At 44.2% G+C, this 20,295-nt stretch overlaps 2 protein-coding genes and 1 pseudogene across 2 annotated transcripts in view; 1 reads left to right on the top strand and 2 right to left on the bottom strand.

Moving 5' to 3' along the window:
- The window catches only part of nptnb (neuroplastin b), a 30,529-nt gene extending 19,595 nt beyond the window's left edge, over positions 1-10,934 (bottom strand). The window contains exon 1 of the mRNA XM_086027002.1: positions 10,343-10,934. Within this exon, the coding sequence (XP_085883128.1) occupies positions 10,343-10,418 (76 nt within the window). The 5' untranslated portion in view covers positions 10,419-10,934. The remainder of the gene's footprint in view (positions 1-10,342) is intronic.
- Positions 10,935-12,881: 1,947 nt separating this feature from the next.
- LOC147149561 (calcium homeostasis modulator protein 6) lies at positions 12,882-14,683 on the top strand. Its single transcript, XM_086027008.1, has 2 exons — positions 12,882-13,418; positions 14,499-14,683. Exons 1-2 carry the CDS (start codon positions 12,882-12,884, stop codon positions 14,652-14,654), a joined length of 693 nt encoding a protein of 230 aa, XP_085883134.1. The 3' UTR covers positions 14,655-14,683.
- A 3,482-nt stretch (positions 14,684-18,165) lies between these two features.
- LOC147149560 (UDP-glucuronosyltransferase 2A3 pseudogene) lies at positions 18,166-19,933 on the bottom strand (annotated as a pseudogene).
- Positions 19,934-20,295: the final 362 nt, after the last annotated feature.

Here is a 20,295-nt window from a genome sequence, read left to right as displayed (position 1 = left end):
CTGCAAACATCTGCTTCCATCAAGCTCACAACATAATTCCAGAGGGTGAAACCAAGTCTAATACGCCTACACTCGTAAAAGCGGAATTTCAATTTGACACATTTACTGTGACATTCTTTACTACGATTGTATGCGTGCGAGGCATCGAGCAGCTCAGCTTGTGGCAAAGGTAGCCATTGACGCTTTAGATACCATAATAATCACAGAAAATTAATGCGCTAAAAAGCCAATTAAATGCGGTTCAAGGTGACGGCTCGAGGAGGAAAATAGCCAGGCGGAATTTGTATTCAACAAGGGAGAATTACCGCACAGGACGGACTATAGACAACGCTCAACAAATGAGCAAGTTGCTGCGCTGTTCCAACAACATGCCGACACAGAGCAGCTGGCACTCATTCGTCCATCCATCCATTCTCGCTTCAAAGTAATACCGGAAGAAGAATGCAGCTTGTCTTGACTAATGTACTCTGCTACCTTCGCCGAAAAGCTACACTAGGTCCCCTCAAATCATTTGTGCAAACTAACACCGAAAAGCTACCACCTCAAGCTAATACAGTGTATCTTCTATTTACCTCAAAGTGTATGCACATCACTATTGGTGACAAGTAAAATAAATGGTATGGTACGTGCCAAAAATCACCATGAATTTACCAACAATTTCTGGAGTATTTAAAAGTTATGCATGTTTTAACAAAGTTGTTGTAAGCCACAGCTCAAGATGCTGTTTTTTTTAAGCAATATTTTTTGTAATTAAATTATATCATTTCCAAAAACTTCAAGAGGAAGTCAACCCAAAACAGGGGCGAGCATTTTGCCACCCGGTGTCGACTGAAAATAACATCACAGTTGCTCAGGTAACGACCAATCACGGCTCACCTGTTTTCTGGAGCTGGGCCGTGATTGGTCGTTACCCGAGCCTTGGGCAACTGTGATGCAGTGTTCATTTCGTTGACTAAACATTTTCATCCATCATTTATTTCATCACAAATATATTTTTTCTGACATAAACGAAACGAAAACTAAAATAGAAGCCATTCGTTGAGACGATAACGCTAACCAAGTTGATTGACAATCTCGTCAAGGATTAAAAGACGAAACGAAAAACCGCTGTGACGAAATCCAATCAGAAGAAGGAATCATATGCGGGTAGGAGAAAAGAACCAATCAGAAAATGGAACACACGGACTAAGTGAGAGGAGAACCAATCAGAGGCCCACTCAGAGGCTTTATGGGCCCATTTCACGTTTCACGATGAAGAAAAAAAAGGCTATCTGACTTTCATAAACGTCTGAGTTCAATCCCACACAATTACCCATTCGCGCCGGCCCTGCAATTCACCGGTGACCAGTGTAGGGTGCAATATACAGCACGCTAATCCTAATTGTTTGACTCGTGTGGCAAAACAGAACATTTTCATTGGGGTGGTTCACATAGCAGACTTTCCCGCATTGCTAGATTACCACTCAATGTCCCATTCGGATTCACAGTCATTCTCCACTGATCAGTGACCGGTTCAGGGTGCAAATATCACCAAACCCTAACTGTCTTTCACCTGTGGAGGGCATAGCCGATATGCAGTCTAGTAATTCAACTGACTTTCATCAAGTTTGCCCAGACTTCATTCCTAAAAGGTCACCTATTGATTGACGGGCAACAAGTCCGGCGTGACGTGACTTGATACTGTACGCCGTATTCATCCAAACAGACGAAATAGAGCATTTTCAATGGAGTGGCATTGTCAGCGGAGAATTTTCCATTTCCATATCAGGACTATCGCTTCGTTGTTTGTAACATGGTTGGTTAAAATCAGTTATTTCCTTCCAAGGAATCTAAGCAGGGTAGCACATTGAGAGAGAGAGAGAGAGAGAGGCTGAATGTCCGTCAGCAGCAGTGGCGCCAAAAATTCCGAGTTGTTTAAGCATTAAAGCGTTACTCCACTGATGTCGGTATAAAAGAGAGCTCCCCTGAGAGGCAACATCAAGCCGCACGCAAGCGCCGTGCAGCCTGAGAGTGAGTCAGCTGCCTGCCTACAACCTGGATCCCCATCTGCACTCCCACAAGGCAGACAGAGAGAGCAGCGAGTAGGAAAACCCCCCAGGGACCGCTGAGCTGGTCACATGCAAGAAGGTAGCGTGTGTGCGTGAGCGTGCGCGTGTGTTGAAGTAGTGTATCTGCAGGTGTGTTGTACCAGTGTGACAAATTTTGCACTTTTACCAGAAATGAGAGCTGCGGATTTTGTGATTGACTTGATTTTGGACGTTTTTTGTTGTTGTTCAACAAGCAGTAGTAATGTGATATTTTATCCTGTATATCAGGCATGGGCAGCTTCAATGAAGAGCTCGACATTTTTTCATCAGTACTACTCGGGTTGTCCACAACAGGATCATATATCTCCTCACTAGATTTCTGACAAAAATGTTTAATGTGGACAAAATACATGCATACGTGCTTTTGATATATTTCATTTTTCATAATATGTTTCTCAAGTAAACAACAAAATAACCAAATACTGGGTTTTTTCCCCCTTGTGCAAAGGTCTCTCTTGAAAAAACATCCATTCAAGGATAGAACAAAACTGCCGAGCAGCAAACCAATATTAAGGGCAAGAACTCATTTGTGCATTGTTTTTCCCACAAACATCAACCCACCAAAAAAAAAAAAATAATAATAATAATATTCTTGTGGTACTTTGTTTGACCTGCATGCCATTCCCCCCAAAAATGTTAGGCCTAGTCACATTGTAGTATAAGGCAGTATAAGTCAAGTGCAGCTAAACCAGGGCTGCCATCTAGTGGTGAACGGTGATATTGCAATTTAGAACTATAAAGCAGAACGCCGCTATTCGTGAGGGATAGGGGCCGGGCAAATCCGCCAATAACAAAAATCCACGTATGATTGATACCTATTGAAATGCAGTGGGGGGAAAAAATGTTTTTTATTTTTTGTAACCCAAAATATTCTACAAAAGAAACCTGATACAAACTAAAATAAATTGAAGGTTTCTTGCATAGGTAACTTCTATGCAGTCAATTCCCACTCAATGTCCACATTCACGGTCATCCTGCGACAGACTGCCAAACAGTCCAGGGTGCAAATGACAGCATTTCAATGTATTGGTTCACTTTGCAGACTTTCATACAGTAAATTTGTTTTATATGCTGTTTGCCACCTCCCAGACGCGTGGGCTAACGGCCGTCTGCTTGCTCATCGCAGCAGCTTAAGAGTTAGCGGTGAGTATGTGATTAATTGCTTATAAATACTAATGTACAGTGGCTAATTTTGTTTTTATACACTTGCATGACAGTGACGCCTGATAAAGACCATATACGCACAACCTAACTACCTGAAAACGCACCTCTGTCTCAAATGGGTGAGTACTTCGTATTTGGTTTTATTACACAGCGATAAACTTTTTTTTTTTACATTCGGCATGACGCTTAGGTATGCCATTGCTTCGTGCGGGAGAATTTGTCTGAATGAACGGATTGTGTATATTGTGTATACCACGGTATAACAAAGTCGTTCCAACGTCCCTGACACCTGTTAGCAAACAGGATGAATCGGTACCCGGTCCCAGCCTCACTTTTAAACAGCAATGTTCCTTTTTCTATTCAGCCTCACTCCTTTGTCAATCTGGGATGAACACAGAGCCCTTACACGCGGGACCATATTTCCTCCCATAAACTGCAACACGTGATGTCGGTTTTTGTGAGCGCGCGGGTCACTTCACGGACGCATTTGTTTTTGTAATGTGAGCGACTTTACCAAAAAAACAGAACTGGGCATCATGCCCTGCAGTGTGAACGTAGCCTATGATGCACTGCACGTATACACCATGGCAAACTGCATCCATAATAATAAACATCGATAAATTCACAATCAGTCACAATTTGGCATTGTTGTCTACGTGTATGTAAAGCCGGAATTGACTTTGCTCGGTGGCCGTAAGATCACCGGCGTGGTCATTGTTTGCTTTCCACACCACTGCCATTACAGTACACCTTACGTAATGTCACGGCGGGGGAGCCATGTGACACGACGTCGGCGTTATGTGCAAATTCAAGTCAAACCGCTCCCCTACACTTCGAATCACAGCGGCGCGGCAACAGTTTAATGAGATTTAAATCCCAGTAACCCTTGCTGGGTAGGCGCACTCTAATCCGGCCCTGGAATCACAACCGCCAAACACGTCCTTTTATTGTGTTTTGGAGGTCAAAGCAGGCAGAGTCCAACGATTTGAGGCAAAACTGACAGATTTCACATGACCCTATGTTGGCGTCGCTAGCTTGTAACACACCACGAATAAGCTTGACGTCATTCTTGCATTACGTTGCCTTTGCATCTCTAACCTTGCGCATTCTGTCCAAAAATCACTCGATCAACAGAAATGGGGAGACAGATGTCCTTTACACTTACTGAGAATGAATTATGCATGGCAAACAGCTATGCGGTGGTGCCTTGAAGGTTGACCGCCCTAAGTGAGTTAGCATGAGCGGATGTGTCCGTGTCATGATCATTGGAGATAATTACCAGTTCGCCACTGAGCAGAAGTGTTGCTTGTGTTTATCATGCAGGTTTTTACTTCCTTGTTTGGTTCCCATATTTACTACAGACATATGTATGCGTATGGGCAGCATGACGGAAGACTTGTTAGCACATCCGCCTCAACAGTGCAGAGGTCGTGGGTTCAAATCCAGGCTCCGGCCTTCCTGTGTGCATGGGATTTCTCCGGGTACTTTGGATTCCTCCCACATTCCAAAAACATGCCGGGGAGGTTGCTTTTATATACGGTCTGCGTGTATATGTATATAATCCCTGCTTATTTTACACCGTTGAGCGTCCATGTCTGCCTGATGTGAGTTTTTTGCGTTCAGTGCGGGTCCGTATCAGATTTCACACAGAGCAAGAACGACTCGGTCGAAGCGCTGGCTCGAGGCCCGCAGCATATTTTCCAGATTCACAAATGGACCTTTTGTCCAGAGCGCGGACAAGAAACACGATAATGGACAAGTCGCTCCTTCGTCTCATAGTTCTATTGATTGGATCGGATGCAGCTTTATAATGCTAGTCTTAAAAAGGCAAAACCCCACCTCTCTTGATTGCAACGCTTGGTGGAAATAAAGCGGAACAGAAGGGCCACTTATTGGCAAAATACCACTTATTATACTCCAGTGCTTAGTGCAGTACTTGTGGGTGCAGCCTTCTTGGTCTTTTTGCAATAATATCAAGAACTCCAATTGATAGGGAAACTGCTTTGAAGATTAGTTCATACTTAGTCTTCTTTTTCCCCATTGGAAACAATTGCAAGTGAATTAATCCTACCTTTATTAAATGTACAGTCAATGTTTTAAGTAACATTTTCATATTCTCAACTGTCATGATACTTAATGTTAGCGGTGTAACGATACGTTCTTTTGACCAATATGATCCGAATCGATATAAGGCCGAACGATTCGCCGCAAACTGATTATATAGCTTTTTTTCAACGATTTAATTCAATACGATGAAGGCGATTTGATGTGATATTTCGATATTTTTATGTAGTAGCAATGGCTTTTCTGTAAATAAACCTATACTGATAAATAGATTTTGTTTCATTGGATTGTGTATATATATATATTTTTTTTTAATCAGCTTTACTGATTCCAAAATGTAAAAAAAAAACATTGATGTCAGAACAAGCTAATTTTGTAAATATTCTGTCATGAATAAAGTGCAACAGAAGTTCTCTTTTTATACACCAATTTTCTTCATTATTAGGTAGTTTGTGCTTTTTTGTGCACTAAAACATCAGTGTAAACAAACCCTTTTGATAAAGCGCTTCACATGTCCGAGCAATATCCAACATTCTTTTTTTGTTGAACAAGAACATATACACAAGTATTAAACTTGTATTTTTTTCACATTAAATTAAACCGCTGCTGTGATTATCCTGTATAAAGAACAACTGTATGTAACAGTAAACAATTTCACCAAAGGCTTACATGTCCCATTTAAAAAAAATATAAGCTTCCTAATAGCAAAGTATTAATTGGTGTCACTGTCAATAAAGTATGTTGAACTGCTACATCATGACTATTGGATGATGGTGGAATTTTTTTTTCCGTTTGTGCACGTACACACAGGCACTACTCTTGCAGTTTCTTAAAATCAAAGAATTTTAAGCCATTTATTTTTAGGGGAGTGGTGTAAGTTGAGTTTGAGTGTTCTTAGTTTGTGGTGTATTTACAATTTAATCTATTAAAATCAGAAATTACATGACGAAACATTTTTAGGGGCGGTGCCGATTATCCACGGTTATTAATTTTACCTGCAGTAGCGCTCTGTATATAATCATATATATGTATATATCATATATGTATATATGTATATATATATCATGTATATAATCATGTATAGCTTAGCATTAGCATCAAGCTATACGTATGCTCATCTGTGGTCTGTTGTAGTCCGTCTTTGTTTGTTTGATTTTTCTTGGCATAGCGTGGTCTCACGGCCTTTGTGGCTGGCAGCGGCTTCACAGTTCTTGGCGAGGCGGCTGCAGCTGTGCACGAGGAGGCCATCCATTAAGCGTTAATGGATTCACTTTCACAAAAGGACCTTAAACCCACGTTGCCGTGTCGTGGCGGTAAAAATAGAAATGGGGCAGAATGGCCGGGAGGGGGGCATGGGGGAACACTATTGCACTCATATCTGTCGCAGGAACTCGACCGCCCACTTCACTTCTCCCCCGATGAACGTGAGGAGGAAAAGAGCCACGGATTCCCCTTGCGACCCCCCCACCCCCACCCCCTCACACTCCACGAAAACCGTGATTACATCTGATGCACTTATAATAATTAGTCAGCACACGTCACAACCTGAAGGCTGTAACACCACTTGAAATCCAACATTATGCAAGGAGTCATGCATCGCTTGGCCCCCAATCTGAACTGTTGGAGAATTACATGGCTTGCGGATGCAAAACATTAAAAAAAAAAAAAAAAAAAAGCTGACCTGTATCATTCAGCCGACTTTCCTAAAATAAGAGCCTCCACCCCCACCTTTTTGTTCAACAATAGGAGGATTATGGGATATAAGATTTTCCACTTAGCCAAGATCGGAAAATGTCTCACGTCATACTCCTAGCACCACAGAGACCAAAAAAAAAAAGAAAGAATGGAATCCCTGGGATGAGATTTTGGTCTGAAACTGTTATGATTTTGCATTTATTTTCTCCTTCATCCACTCTGATATGTTGTCATAGTATTTTCTGTGGTGCATTATTTGGTTGAAATGGGTCAAATTAAACCCTGTGTAAAGTAGGGCAGTGTAGGTTTCAGGTGTCAGCCATTCTCATCCCACCCTCGACAATCTCGGGGTGGATGTCTGATTATCCCCCAGAAAAGACGAGGTGGAGTATTAGGCTTTAAATTTAAGTACGCACAATAATTCCCTCCCCTGCATTTGTTTTTTGATTGTACTTATTCTTTTCTATGAGGGTTACTTCTTGCTCATCACTCAGACGCACTGTAAATAAATAAAAAAATCAAAACCTGCGAAAACTAAACAGCATTGTCTGTTTTTGGAAACGCGTGAAAAGGGGTCACAAAGTGGAAGTTGGGGATGCAGCGCACTTTAAAAACAACCACGGCTGCGTGACAGATGAAAACAAAGAGTTAAAACAATAAATTAAGGACAAAAAAGCAGTAAACAAATAAAACACTCAAACGATACCGAGTCTCATATTGAGACGAAAGCCAAAGAATTTTTGAGTTTTACAAATAGGTTTTACCGATGGATAGAGAACAGAAAAAGCTTGATCCCATCTAAGGCCCCGCTTAGCGCTCGCTACCTCCAGTAGTATCTGGTCTGCTGACCTGAGGCACCGGCCCGGTACCAAGCAGTGCGCGAGCTCGGAGAGGCAAGCTGGGGGACGAGACTATTGAAAGATTTGAAAACATGCTTAGGCAGGCCGAAATTGGAGTCGTGTGCTCCCTCCTACGAGCTCCAGTTAAGAGGCGAGCAGCAGCAGCATTTTGGACCAACTGGAGACACTTGAGGGAGGACCGACTGACTCCAAAATAAAGTGCATTGAATTAATCCAGTCGAGATGTAACGAAGGCATGGATTACTGTTTCTAAATGCTGCTGTGAAAGGAGAGGCTTTACTTTAGCCAGCTGCCTCAAGTTAAAACACTTTGCCATTCCACCTGGCATTTTTACCTGAACGCCTAAAAAGGTGCACACAAAGTCAAATTTGAAGCTGTACTTGAACCATCTTTTTTTTCTTTTTGCTTCGCAGGACTTAGATCTGACTGTGATCCACATGGCAGATAGTCAGACACCGAAAAAGTCTTCGGGTTGCTTCAGTATATTCTAATAGTAGACAATAAAATAATACAACAAGGGAGGAATGCGTTGAAAAAATGTCTTGTCGCAAACCTTCAGTTGTGTAACGCTAATTTCTGCGAGAGTTTTATAAGATCCGACTGCGTGTTACTGGTGTGCGTTGATTATATTTGAGGATCGACTTGTGCAATTTTGCAAGGGACCGTGCTACGGTGCTACCAATCGAATTTTTGGTGAAATATTTCCACACTCTTGAGTCACCGCTGCTAGTTTGCCGCGCCTACCAACCGCCAGTTGATTTCAACGAGGCGTCCGTGTTGTTGATCCGAAAACACATGATTGGCGATAATTTGACTTTGAAATCGACTCATGGCGAGTCGGTTCAACCCCTTATGACTGATCTTTAGATACGATGCCGCTTGATTGCAGTGGGGGGGGGGGGGGGGGAATGGCCCATGCACCTTTAGACGCCTGCTGCGCGATACAAACACACACATCCAAAATGAAAACACTCACGATCTGCGATGTTAGCATCTGAGCTGCAGATGCTAACATTGAGCTAACCACATGGCTGCAGCTCCTGACGTCACTCGCTAGGCCATCGACACAAATATACGGAAGTTATCTGTGCGTGTGACTTTTCGGCTTAATTATCCAGTGAACCTTTGTTACTTGCACGGGATGGAGACTGAACCCTGCCAAAAATAGCCAAAATCTACAAATAATTGGCGCTGCCCTAAAAGAAGTTTGTAAATGCTTTTGGATGCCACACGATTTCAGCAAAGCAATTAAAGCCGAGACACGTATTCCTCTATTTACAGTGGTCCGCAACAACACGTACAAAGAATCATCAGCAAAGCATCGACACCATGCATAAAGCATGTACACATTTAAGATAAAGCACTGCATTTAGTAGTTAAATGATTCAACACAAACAAACTAGCTGCATATGTGGCTCATCAAGCAGGCATACTAGCCTAAGTAGCGCCTGAGCACAACCTATCACTCTGCTCAAATTGTAGCAGTCATTAATCACCCATTTTAGCTATTAGAATCCACATTGTCAGAAAAGCAAAAGACACATACTTTCTAGTTCACTTTGTACACGAGGTGCATTCATGGACCACCAACAAAACAGGACATCTCAAGTGTAGATGGAAAAAACACCATCAATGAATTAAACCTTACAACAACACCAGTTGTCCACGAGGTGGCATCAAAGTAATACTTGTGTATTAATTGCGTATAAAAAAAGACAATTGGTGAGTTTTTCAGCAAAAAAAAAAAATGCAGGATAGGTTCGGGGGGCGGGCAATCTGCAAACATTCCGTTTTATAGTTTGCTTTTATTATATCCATATCTTTTTACACTGCGATGCTGTGTCAATTATTTTACACATTTGACAATTAAACGGTGTGTTTTTTTTTAGAGCTGGAACAAATGAATGACATTTCAATTCATTTCATTCGTCCCCAAAAATGATACGAGTTAAATGAGCTACGAGCTTGCATGGAATGAATTAAACTCGTAAGACAAGGTGTAAATTGTAATAATAACTTCAATTCAACACAGAAGCAGTTGGGCACCAATGATATGTTTGCAGTCGCTCTGGGGCACGTTTTTAAAGCACAACAACACACTGGGCGAGTCTTGAGGGCAGGAGTGGGCGGCCAACTGCCCGTGCGTATAAAAACACAAGACCTCAGTCAGAGGCAACTATTAGTCCAAGCCCAGCAAACACGAAAGCAAAACTCAAGTGATCCCTCGATTTCGATTAGTGACAACTAGTACAGCCACCGAGACGATGCATGAAAGGACACCCTGCACAAAAGTCAAATAAGTCATTTCTCAACGACTCTAATGAAGCCTACCCTGCATCGTACGTGCAGTGCAGCGAAGTGGAGTCCAAATCCTCTTAAAGTCACTCTAAAGCCCCCTCTATTATTCTAATGTTTGCATCAGTCACGCCACGAGTCACATCAGATTTTTTTCCCCCTTCTTCTTCTTCTTACCGTTTTGAGCCGTGACGAAGGGCGGCATCAAGTTGCCCAGAAGGACCAGGAGCAGCATCACTGCACCAGGACGCATCCCGTCGTGGTCTCGCTCGGACAAAAAAAAAAAAAAAGAAAAAGCGAAGGGAGGGTGAGGGGATGATGGGTAGGGGAGTGGGAAATGAATGATCTTGTGTCGAAGCTCGACTAATGATGATGGTAATAATGATGGTGGTGGAGGTGAAGAGACGCGCGCAGCATGGCAGCAGATTCCTCGATTTGGCGTTGAAAGGGGGGTGGTGGGGGCACAAAGCCAATGGGTGGTTCCGTTGGAGGGAGGGGGAAAAAAAGGGGATGGATGGTGTGGAAGCGGCTGACGGCTCTCAGGGATGCCGATGTGCGGCCATCGGCGGCGGAAAAGCCTCAGCGGATTGCAGAGGAGGATGAATCGCGGCAGGGAGGGAGGGAGGGAGGTGCGGAGGGCGAGGGTGTCAGAGAGAGTGTCCGCGGCGTAGTTGGGAAGATTCAAAGATGCGCAAGCTGATGCGCATTGACTCTCTTCCCTCCTGAGGGCTTTTAAAAGGGCGCGTAATTACGCACGGATCGCGACGATTCCAATGTCCGCTACCACCTCCCAGTTTGTTGTTTATTTCACGCGGCGTGAAAGGTGCACATCTTCTTTCTTCCTCATGTCATCGTGTTGTATTTTGGAGGAAGTGCGTGCCGGCGACCACGTGACTTCCTCTACTTATGGCCCCACTCTCTCTTGTGCAATATTAATGCTGCAATTCGGTCGACAGAGATGATGATGGCCTCGACCAAGACGCCCGCGTCCTTCCCAGTCGGCTGCCTTAATAATAGTAATTATATTACACGGAAGGGCGAGATGATTAAATAAAATGATTTATTTAATGTCACCCCTAATCGAATGGCTGCGCGTGCAAGCATATCCCCTTGAAAAGTTCAACATGGCCTCCTGGTTAATCCCCTCTCGTCTGCCCTTGTTATTGAAACTAAACTGCTGCAAGTGCGACCTCATGCGGACAGTTTGGGGAAGTGTCCACAGAAGCGACTTTGCTCACTTCTGGTGGGAAAGCTGGGATTTCAGATTGTTCCTGAAGGCAGCAGCAGATAGATAGATAGATAGATAGATAGATGAGTCTTCAATCAAGCAATGAATGTTTGGAATGTGGGAGGAACCTGATTGAGGTACCTGTAGGAAATGCACGCAAGCAGAGGCAAACTCCACATCGGAAGGCGAGAGTCCAGGTTCGAATCCCAAACCTCAGAACTGTGAGGCGGATGTGCTAACCACTCGGTTACTGTGCTGCCCATAGTAGTTTTGTCTTGTGTTTCTAATAAATTCAATCAACTGTCTGTTCACGAAGGCCCCTGCACATAAACAAATCAATACGAACAAATATGTCTTCGGTTCAGGAAATATGCTTCAATTGGCCAACAGCCAAAGTATCCATGCGGAACCGTTAGTTGTGGTTTCTCTCAAAAGCAAAACATGTATGTGTTGTTACTGTTGGGAAAAAGAAGGAAACATTAGCTAAACATTAGAATGTTTTTTTTTTTGGTGTAATCTGCCATGCATCTGAATGATTGTTTTAAAACTAAATAGTCAGAAAGCGCAACTGAGTACCTGTTTCAACCAGGTAAAGACCTCAAATTATAGAAGAGACTGAAATAGTAACGTGTGGATAAGTAAAAAAGCCTGCTGGTGATAGTGTTTGTGAGACAATAATATATGAACAATATTGTATTGTTTCTTCTTCTTTCTTTATCATGACGTGTTTTCATTTGTTTCTCTATACCGTATGGTGGTAGCTTGACTCAATAAGTTTCGTCGTTTTTCAACTTAAGCTTGTTTATGTACCTGATTGTGTGTTGAGCTGAAATTTGAGTTACAAGACAGTTTCAGGTATACCGCTTGAGTGGAGTAGAAAAGAAATTTTGAGCAATTAAGGTCTTGAAATGCACTTTGCTTGCGGTCAGGCGAGCCACAGTAACCAATGTTGTTTGAGCCCTTCTGTTTATGGGACAAATAGTCAAACACACAAATACAAAATGAGAGCACTCTCAAGCACCAAGGTCCTGACATCACTCACTAGGCCACGCCCCTTAAGTCATTTTTAAGAGAATCTAATCCAAAAAACAAAAAAAATAACTCAAAAAACAAGTGTGGCTCGCTTGGAGGGCTGCAAGAGAATACGGTCGAAACCTTGAAACAAAATACGTTTGTGACACGAGGTGGAATGGCTTTGAGGCCCAAAATCCTCAATGCACTTGTGAGGAGCCGCCACGACTCGAAGAGACTTTGCGCGAGACCCCGACATGCGATCCCCCGTTGTCTTTGCGCTCCGCTTTGCAGCCCTCCCTCCGTTTCGGTTTAAAAAGTAACCCCACCTGAAAGCTGTCCCCGGCCGGCCAATGGGCTGCGGAGTTGTCAGCGCCTCCTTTGTTCGAAACCAATGAGAGTGGAAGTGCGGCATGTCGCCCGAGGGGGAGAACTTAGGGCTGCCTGCGTTAATCACGCGTCACTTAGCCGTCGCCAATGTGTTCACGAGGCGAGACCCTCTTTGGGGCTTTTCACGGCGACTCTCTTCATTTCTTGGGCCCATCTAGTATGGGAAGTCGACAAGAATGGCTTACCAGGCTCAAAGATGAACTTAGCAACAGTCCGCTGGTCTCCAACGTGGCGTTCGGCTTCATCCTCATGGGACTGGAGAAGCTGGTGGAGCTGGAGTTCGAGTGCCCGTGCAACCCGACGTGGAACGGCGTCTTTTCGTCCGCCTTCTTCGTCATCCCGGCCGTCATGGCCTTCACCTTGATGCTCATCATCCAGGGGTGCCGCTGCGACGCCTGGTGCCGCCGGAGCGTGTCGCTCTCCAGCGTGGTGCCCGCCGTCGTCTGGCTCATTTTGCTCTTCCTGGACGGCCAGTACTTTGCCTGCGCTATGACAGACTGGGAGGGTCGATTTGTGCTGGTGGACAGGGCGGCCCCGCAGAAGTGGTGCGAGCCAATAAGTGACGGAGGGGTGCCCCAGCAAGAGCTCATGCTGCGTTCGCAGCAGCTCTTTGTTTTCTCTCAGGTGAGTGGATGATCCAAATTCTTTTCTTTCTGGGGACATTTACAGGCGAGACAGGCGAGTCTTTGGACTTTTGTCCCACGGTCATTTTGCACACTAAGCAATGGTCAACAATTATGAGTATGTTTGCGATCGTCAGGCATCTTACGCTGAGTGTAACTTTTTTACCCTCTGCGCTTAGTTAGAAGCTCTTGTATACTGCACTCGGTGCATCTTTGCTATGTACAACCTCTCCTCTTGTAAGTTATTAACTATTTGTGTTTTTGACGGTAATATCGAAAAAATATCGCCCCGACGCTGGGTCTCATTCTTGCGAATTTTACCAGGCTGCCACGTGTGATCTGACTAGGGCCGGGTATCTTTACGATACATACGATACGATACATGCCTCGATACACAGGTCACGACACCATATGTACCTCGATATGATTCGATACAATTTTACACGGTGCGATACGGTACAGTAATATACAGTATGGCCTTACTTCTCCTTAGTTTATGTTGATCGCATCCATATACTCAGCAACGTAGGAATGTGCATATATCTTGGGAGACGATTGTGCTTCAGAAATCTTGTTGGCCATTTTTCGCATTAACTTTCCTCATTCAGGCGCTTCCTTCTCTTGTGAGTCGCTGGCGCTGCTGCGTCCACTGGCGTCGGGGAGCGGTATCAATACTCAGAATATCAGATACGGTATCCATTTTTATTCATAGGGTTACGTAACTAGGTATCAATATTTTCAGAACACCCCTAGATCAGACAATAATGTTTTTATTTTGGCGAAGCAGAATGTGGTTCATGACCTGATGTTATTTTGCATGCCCTGTTCTAACTAGTGCTCAACAATCATACGTTTGCCCCGAAACCCCTAACCCGGTTTACGTGTAGTATAAGTTGGTAAGTCCGCTGCCCAGGTTTAGCAGACATTGCGTACTGCAATTTGTGCAGGTTTGCTCTGTACAAGCTCTCCTCTTTCCGGCGAGAAATGAACTGTTGATGATTCCCGGTGTTTATTGCCGTCACTTTGAAATTTTCGCCACAACGGTGAGACTCATAAGCCGCTCGGTTCTCTTGTGTGGCAGGTTCTAGGCATCGTCCTGCTCATTGTCATCTGCGCGGGTCTCGTCGTGTACGTGATCAGGCAAAGTTGCCAACAGGAAGTGGAGGAGCTGCAGGATGCCGACATTGCCGAGCTCACCGTCCTCAGGATGAGCTCTCTGCGGACCAGGACGTCTTGAGGCACAAACTGACCACACACCGCACCCGAAATGGGCCGCGTCCTCGATGATCTGGCAAGATGCAGAGACTGTACGGCGGTCACCAAGTTTTGCGGTTTAAGCAGTGAATGCTCGAAGCGTCGACCAACGCACGAGCAAGGTTTCACAAATTTGTTCAGCTCAAGACCCAAATTAGAAATGTGAACTCAACCGTACTCGAATACTGTGGCTGCATTGAGCGGACCGAGACCACTTGAAGATAGAAGTCTCGGTTCCGTCGCAAACGTGAACGCTACACAGACCGAAGACACCGACCAGGGTTAAAACGAATGATTCATTTGTAAGATATTTAGCAGAAAATATTAGTAAATTCCTCAAAACTATTCCTCCTCATATGTAAAAAAAAAAAAAAAAAAGTTCTGAACCTGATTTATTACTGTAACTTTAAGCTGCCACAAAGAGATGCATATTCTGAGACAGCATTTAAATGTTTTTTTATTGTTATTTTGTAATAAAATAAATTATTTTTGTAATACATTTGAGTTTCTGTGCACAAACTGTATGTTGGTGTCTATGTGGCAATTTATTTATTTATTTATTTATTTTCGTTTCTTTTTGGGGGGGGGAGTCAACTTTGCAACTAAGAGATGCACATCAAAAAAAACCCGCACGTATTCATTACATTGTCATACAAAAACAATTGTTAAAACCGGATAGTCAGTTAAAGCAGATGGGTTCCTGTTTTAATTAACCAGGTAAAGACCTCAAATTTTTGAAGAGGTAGAAATTGTAAGGATAAGTGAAAAAGCTGGTGTTAGTGTTCATGAGATTACGTTCAAAAGGTCAATTGTATTGTTTCTTTCTTATTTTTTCTTTGTAATGAGGTGTGTTGTCATTTATTTCTAAAGTACGGCGGTACCTTAACCGATTTAGTACGTTTTTCAACTTACGAGGCTCCGCTTGGTTGTTTGTGTGAGTTGAGCTGAAGTTTGAGTTCCAACTCATCTTCAGATGATGCTGGATCACCCAGCCGTTTTAATAACAAGCTCAATTTATGTATTTTCTTATCACGAAAGTGAAATTAGCTTGCATTTGAACTTGTATCAATTTGTTTTCGAGAAAAAAGGTTGTTTGTTTGAAGAAAAACATTTTCCCGGCAGTTGTGAGTCAACTGCAACCTCCACGACTCGAAGAGACTTTGCGCGAGACTCCGACAAGCGATCCCCCGTTGTCTTTGTGCTCCGCTTTGCAGCCGTCTCTCCATTTTGTTTCAAAAAGTAACCCCACCTGAAAGCTGGCCTCGGCCGGCCAATGGGCTGCGGGGATGTCAGCGCCTCCTTTGTTCAAAACCAATGAGAGTGGAAGTGTGCGATGTTGCCCGAGGGGGAGAACTTGGGGATGCCTGCGTTAGTCACGCGTCACTCAACCTTTGCCAATGTGTTCACAACACGAGACTCTTATGGTATCTGTTTATGGTGCCTTTCTATTAGAAAAATGCATGTAGAGCCAAAAAGTGACGGAGGGGTTCCCCAGCAAGAGCTCATGATGCGCTCACAGCACTTCTTTTTTTTTTTCTCTCAGGTGAGTGGACGTCCAAAATTCTTTTCTCTGGATGATGTTCGCTAGATACTCTTTCTGGGGACATTTACCAAGACAGGCAAGTTTGGGGGCTTTGTCCCACGGTCATTTTGCACTCCCTGTTCTAAGTAATGCTCAACAATTGTATGTTTGTGATGGTCAGGTATCTTCGGTTTTCGTGTAACCTTATAAGTGGCTGTGCTTAGTTAGAAGCCCTTGTATACTGCACTGCCTTATATAGCATGTTTGCTATATACAATCTCTCCTCTTGTAAGAATGAACTATTTGTGTTTTTGACAGTAATCTCCAGAGGTGGGCATTTTACAAAATTTTGCTGGTCCGTTATTCGTCATCCGTCAGTGGCCAGGATACCCATCCGTCATTCGTCAGTTAAGTCGGTCAGAAGTCCGTCGGTCCGTCAGTCAGTCCCCCCCGCCCCCCGAAAATGTCAGAAAACCGGCGTGACGGTTTAATGGATCGGTCCGTCAGTCTGATGGAATGCCCACCTCTGGTAACATCAAACATATTGCCCCAACACTGGGACTCATTCTTTCTTTCACCACGTGTGATCAGACAATAATGTTTTTAATTTGGTGAAGCAGCATGTGGTTCATGGCCTGATGTTATTTGACATGCCCTGTTCTAACTAATGGTCAACAATCACGTTTGCTTCTACGCGCCTAACCCGGTTTATGTTTAGTATAAATGTATAAGTCGCTTCCCAAGGTTAGCAGACATTGTATACTGCAATTTGTGCATGTTTGCTCTGTACAATCTCTTCTCTTTGTGGCAAGAAATTACCTATTCCCAGTGTTTATTGCCGTCACTTTAAAAAATATCGGCACAACGGTGAGACTCATAAGCCGCTCGTTTCTCTTGTGTGGCAGGCTCTAGGCATCGTCATGCTCATTTCATTTTCATACAAAAACAATGGCACAAAGGACAAAGACTACAGTGTGTCAATGATGTGATATTTTTTTATTTGTATCCTGCGCATTGTAGGGAGGCAATGTTTTGCATTAGAACTAGACTGTCTGAATACGGTGTGCAGGCAGACAGACAGACAACGTAACTTACTATCAAACAGTGAAGAAAATCGTAATTCAAATATATACAACATACGTGCTTGCCAAAGTTGGCAATTAAATGTGTGAAAGTGGTCATTATAGCAGTGCTCAAAGAGCAAATTGAATGGTGGCATAAGCCGTAACACCTTCTCACAGTTGATCTGATTTATTTCTAACCCGGCCCACCCCCTCCAGGGCACTGGAACAGCACTCCACAGTTCCTTCAGCGACGGACTGTTACACCAATGCAGTGCAAAGGAGAAATTCCGCCGCTGCTTCTTGCCTGCTGCTGTCAGACTCTTTAACAAGAACATTGGGTAGTCTCTACAACCTGTTCGTGCTACGCATTAACGGCTACATTATGCCGCCGTCTCTGTGTGACCTCTGTGATCTTTGCCGCCGTCACGCTGAAAATGTCCCCACTGTGGGATCAACGAAGGCCTTCTTATTCTTATTCGTATCATTTTGAATATATTTGGATTTGGAAAATTGATTTCTTGTGTGACACACACAAACCTGGCAACCCGCTAGTATGCTGTGATGCAGCGTGCAAAGAAAACTGAAGCGTCTTCCATTTAGATTCACGGCTTATGCTTTTGATGAACTCGAGGCAAAGGCAAAGCTCAAGATTTGCAACTCAAAGGGACGCAACAAACAAAACTTCTGACATCATCCATCATTATACAGACGGGTAAGTTCCATCAACTTCTTATACATGAATAGATAGTCACACATTCACCAAGCTTTATATCGGTTACGCATTTTTCAAGTAATGGATCATAAGGAGACAGATTTGGGACCCTTCACAAATTGTGATTGTGTCTAGACAATGAGCGCAAATATATGTTTTTGTGACAGAGCAAGATTGTATGACTTGCTAAAAGTGATGACGTGGCTTGCTTGACTTTTGCTACAGTAACTATGGACTTATTTGAAGGTTAAGACTTGAGACTTGCATTGAATGTGCAAAGTCATATCAGTCCTGTGTGACTTGGGCTCATGCAGTTAGACGGATTACGCACAATGCACCAAAATGATTTCCGTGCTCCACTTTATGTTACATTTTGCCGCAAGACTTATGATCAAGTGTGCGGATCATTGGTAGCCGTTCTGAGACTCGCCACAAGTCGCTCCGATCATTTTACTCATGTATACCTTTTCGTCTCAGGCGCAGTTTGGAGCAAAGACAGCAAAATAAGGTGCTTAGAGCACCGAGAATGAGCAGCACTACAGCGGAGGAGCGCGTCCACACTGTAGTAGGCGTACCGGGGCAGCTTGTAGGACTCGGTCCTCAGGTGAGCCGCGCCCTCGTGCCTCACGGCAAACTCAATCCAGAAGAGGGCGTTGTCGAGCGGCGGGATGGGCTGATCTCTGTGCAGCCTGGACAGCCTCTGCATGTTGTCCCTGTAGGACGGATCAGACAGGACTTCCTGTACGCCCTGGAAGAATATATCGTGATCCATGGTGAATATATCCGCCACTTTCCCTGCTCCTCTCATTCCGAGCCCGAGCATATAATCTTGTAGATCGAAAATGCGCGGTAGCCCGAGGATTGGAGCTGCGTGGTAAATGGCTTCCTGGACGCCGTTTGTCCCGCCGTGAGCCACAAAGAGCTTGACCTTGGGATGTCCGAGCAGGTCGTTCTGCGGCATCCAGTCCACCAGGAGAGTGTTTGTTGCCCAGAGTGGAAGGTTTTGCACCTTGGTACCTCCAGATGACCTTCTGGGGGAGCTTGGCAAAAGCCGCGGCAATTTTGTCAGCTAAGTGGCCGGGACGTTCCCTGATGAGAGTCCCCAGGGACATGATGATGACTCCGTGTTCTCCAGAGCTCCGGGCGAACTCCTCAAGGTGGTCCGGAGGAAACTCAAAGGCAAAGTCCACTCTCATCAGCCACAGGTCTGCTGCTTGGAACATTGACTGCGAGTTTTCATCGGGGCCTAAATATTTTTGAATCAAGCTTTCATAATGCGGTTTTATATACCTCGATGTTTGGTATTCCGCAAAGACAAGCACCAAAGTGTTCAGAACTCTTTCAAAAAAGCTCACCTTTTCAGAAAGTTCCGTTCCTGGCATGGGCACGTATGACAAGAGGGGATGGCGCAATCGCCAAATGGCCCTCGCCGTGGCCGGGTCCATCTCACGTTAAAAACGAGAGGTAAGTTCAGGTAGTGGGCCAGGATAACACCGGCTGGCAGGCCTGGGTCTGTCAGAACAAGGTCGTACTTGGCGCTCTGTAGAGACTCCACCAAGGTTTTATTCTCAAAAATCCACTCCAGCAATTTGCCTGTTTTTTCATGCATGGATGAGGACGTTTCACCCTGCTCAATTCCCAGTTTGATACGGGTCCAGGCGGACCTCGCTCCCCGCTGCATGTGCAGCAACTGCTCCGCAAAGCTCACAATGAAGCCTTTGCCGAAGCCTGACTCCACGTTAAGCGTGATGGAGTTGCAGAGCGGCGACTTTTCCTCAATGTACCAGCTGTCGTCTGTTTGCACCGCATCAACCCGATGGCCTCTCGAGTGCAGTCCCTCGAAAATGACTTTCATGTTCAACCCAGTGGCTCCCATCCATTGGAAAAACAAGCACCTTGCCGCCATATGCTGAAGTGGCACAGAGAGTGGAAAGCAAGAGGCAGGCCCAGGACCAAAGCATCTTCACTCTACAATTGGGAGGACAGAAACCTTTCCTTCAGACGACTTCAGCTCAGTGTTTTCATTCCTTTCACAATTTTTATTAGACTAGTCCAATCTTTTTTTTTTTTTTTTTTTAATCAACACAAAGTTCATTTCCCCCCCCCCAAATACTGTATAAAACTGGGACTTGCTTAAAGTGAAATCAACCCCAAATTATTTTTTTTCAATAATATGTTTTAGCCATCTCAGGGGGCGGCCATTTTGTCACTTCTGTCGACTGAAGATGACATCAGAACTGCTCAGGTCTCACGTAACGACCAATCATGACTCAGCTTCAGAAAACTGATGAAAAATGATGTCATTTTCAGTCGACAGAAGTGACAA

This window comes from Filicampus tigris, chromosome 3, assembly GCF_054856515.1.
Source record: "Filicampus tigris isolate MCC_2025a chromosome 3, RoL_Ftig_1.0, whole genome shotgun sequence".
In the NCBI taxonomy this organism is placed as follows: Eukaryota; Metazoa; Chordata; class Actinopteri; order Syngnathiformes; family Syngnathidae; genus Filicampus; species Filicampus tigris.
The sequence above is the reverse complement of the archived record's forward strand: the minus strand, read 5'-3'. Positions and strand labels throughout refer to the sequence as shown.

Excerpts from the sequence above, each read along its gene's own strand:
- LOC147149561 (XM_086027008.1), top strand. The coding sequence starts at position 12,882 with ATGTGTTCACGAGGCGAGACCCTCTTTGGGGCTTTTCACGGCGACTCT. Across the intron at positions 13,419-14,498 it reads AGCTCTTTGTTTTCTCTCAG|GTTCTAGGCATCGTCCTGCT; the intron begins GTGAGTGGATGA and ends CTTGTGTGGCAG.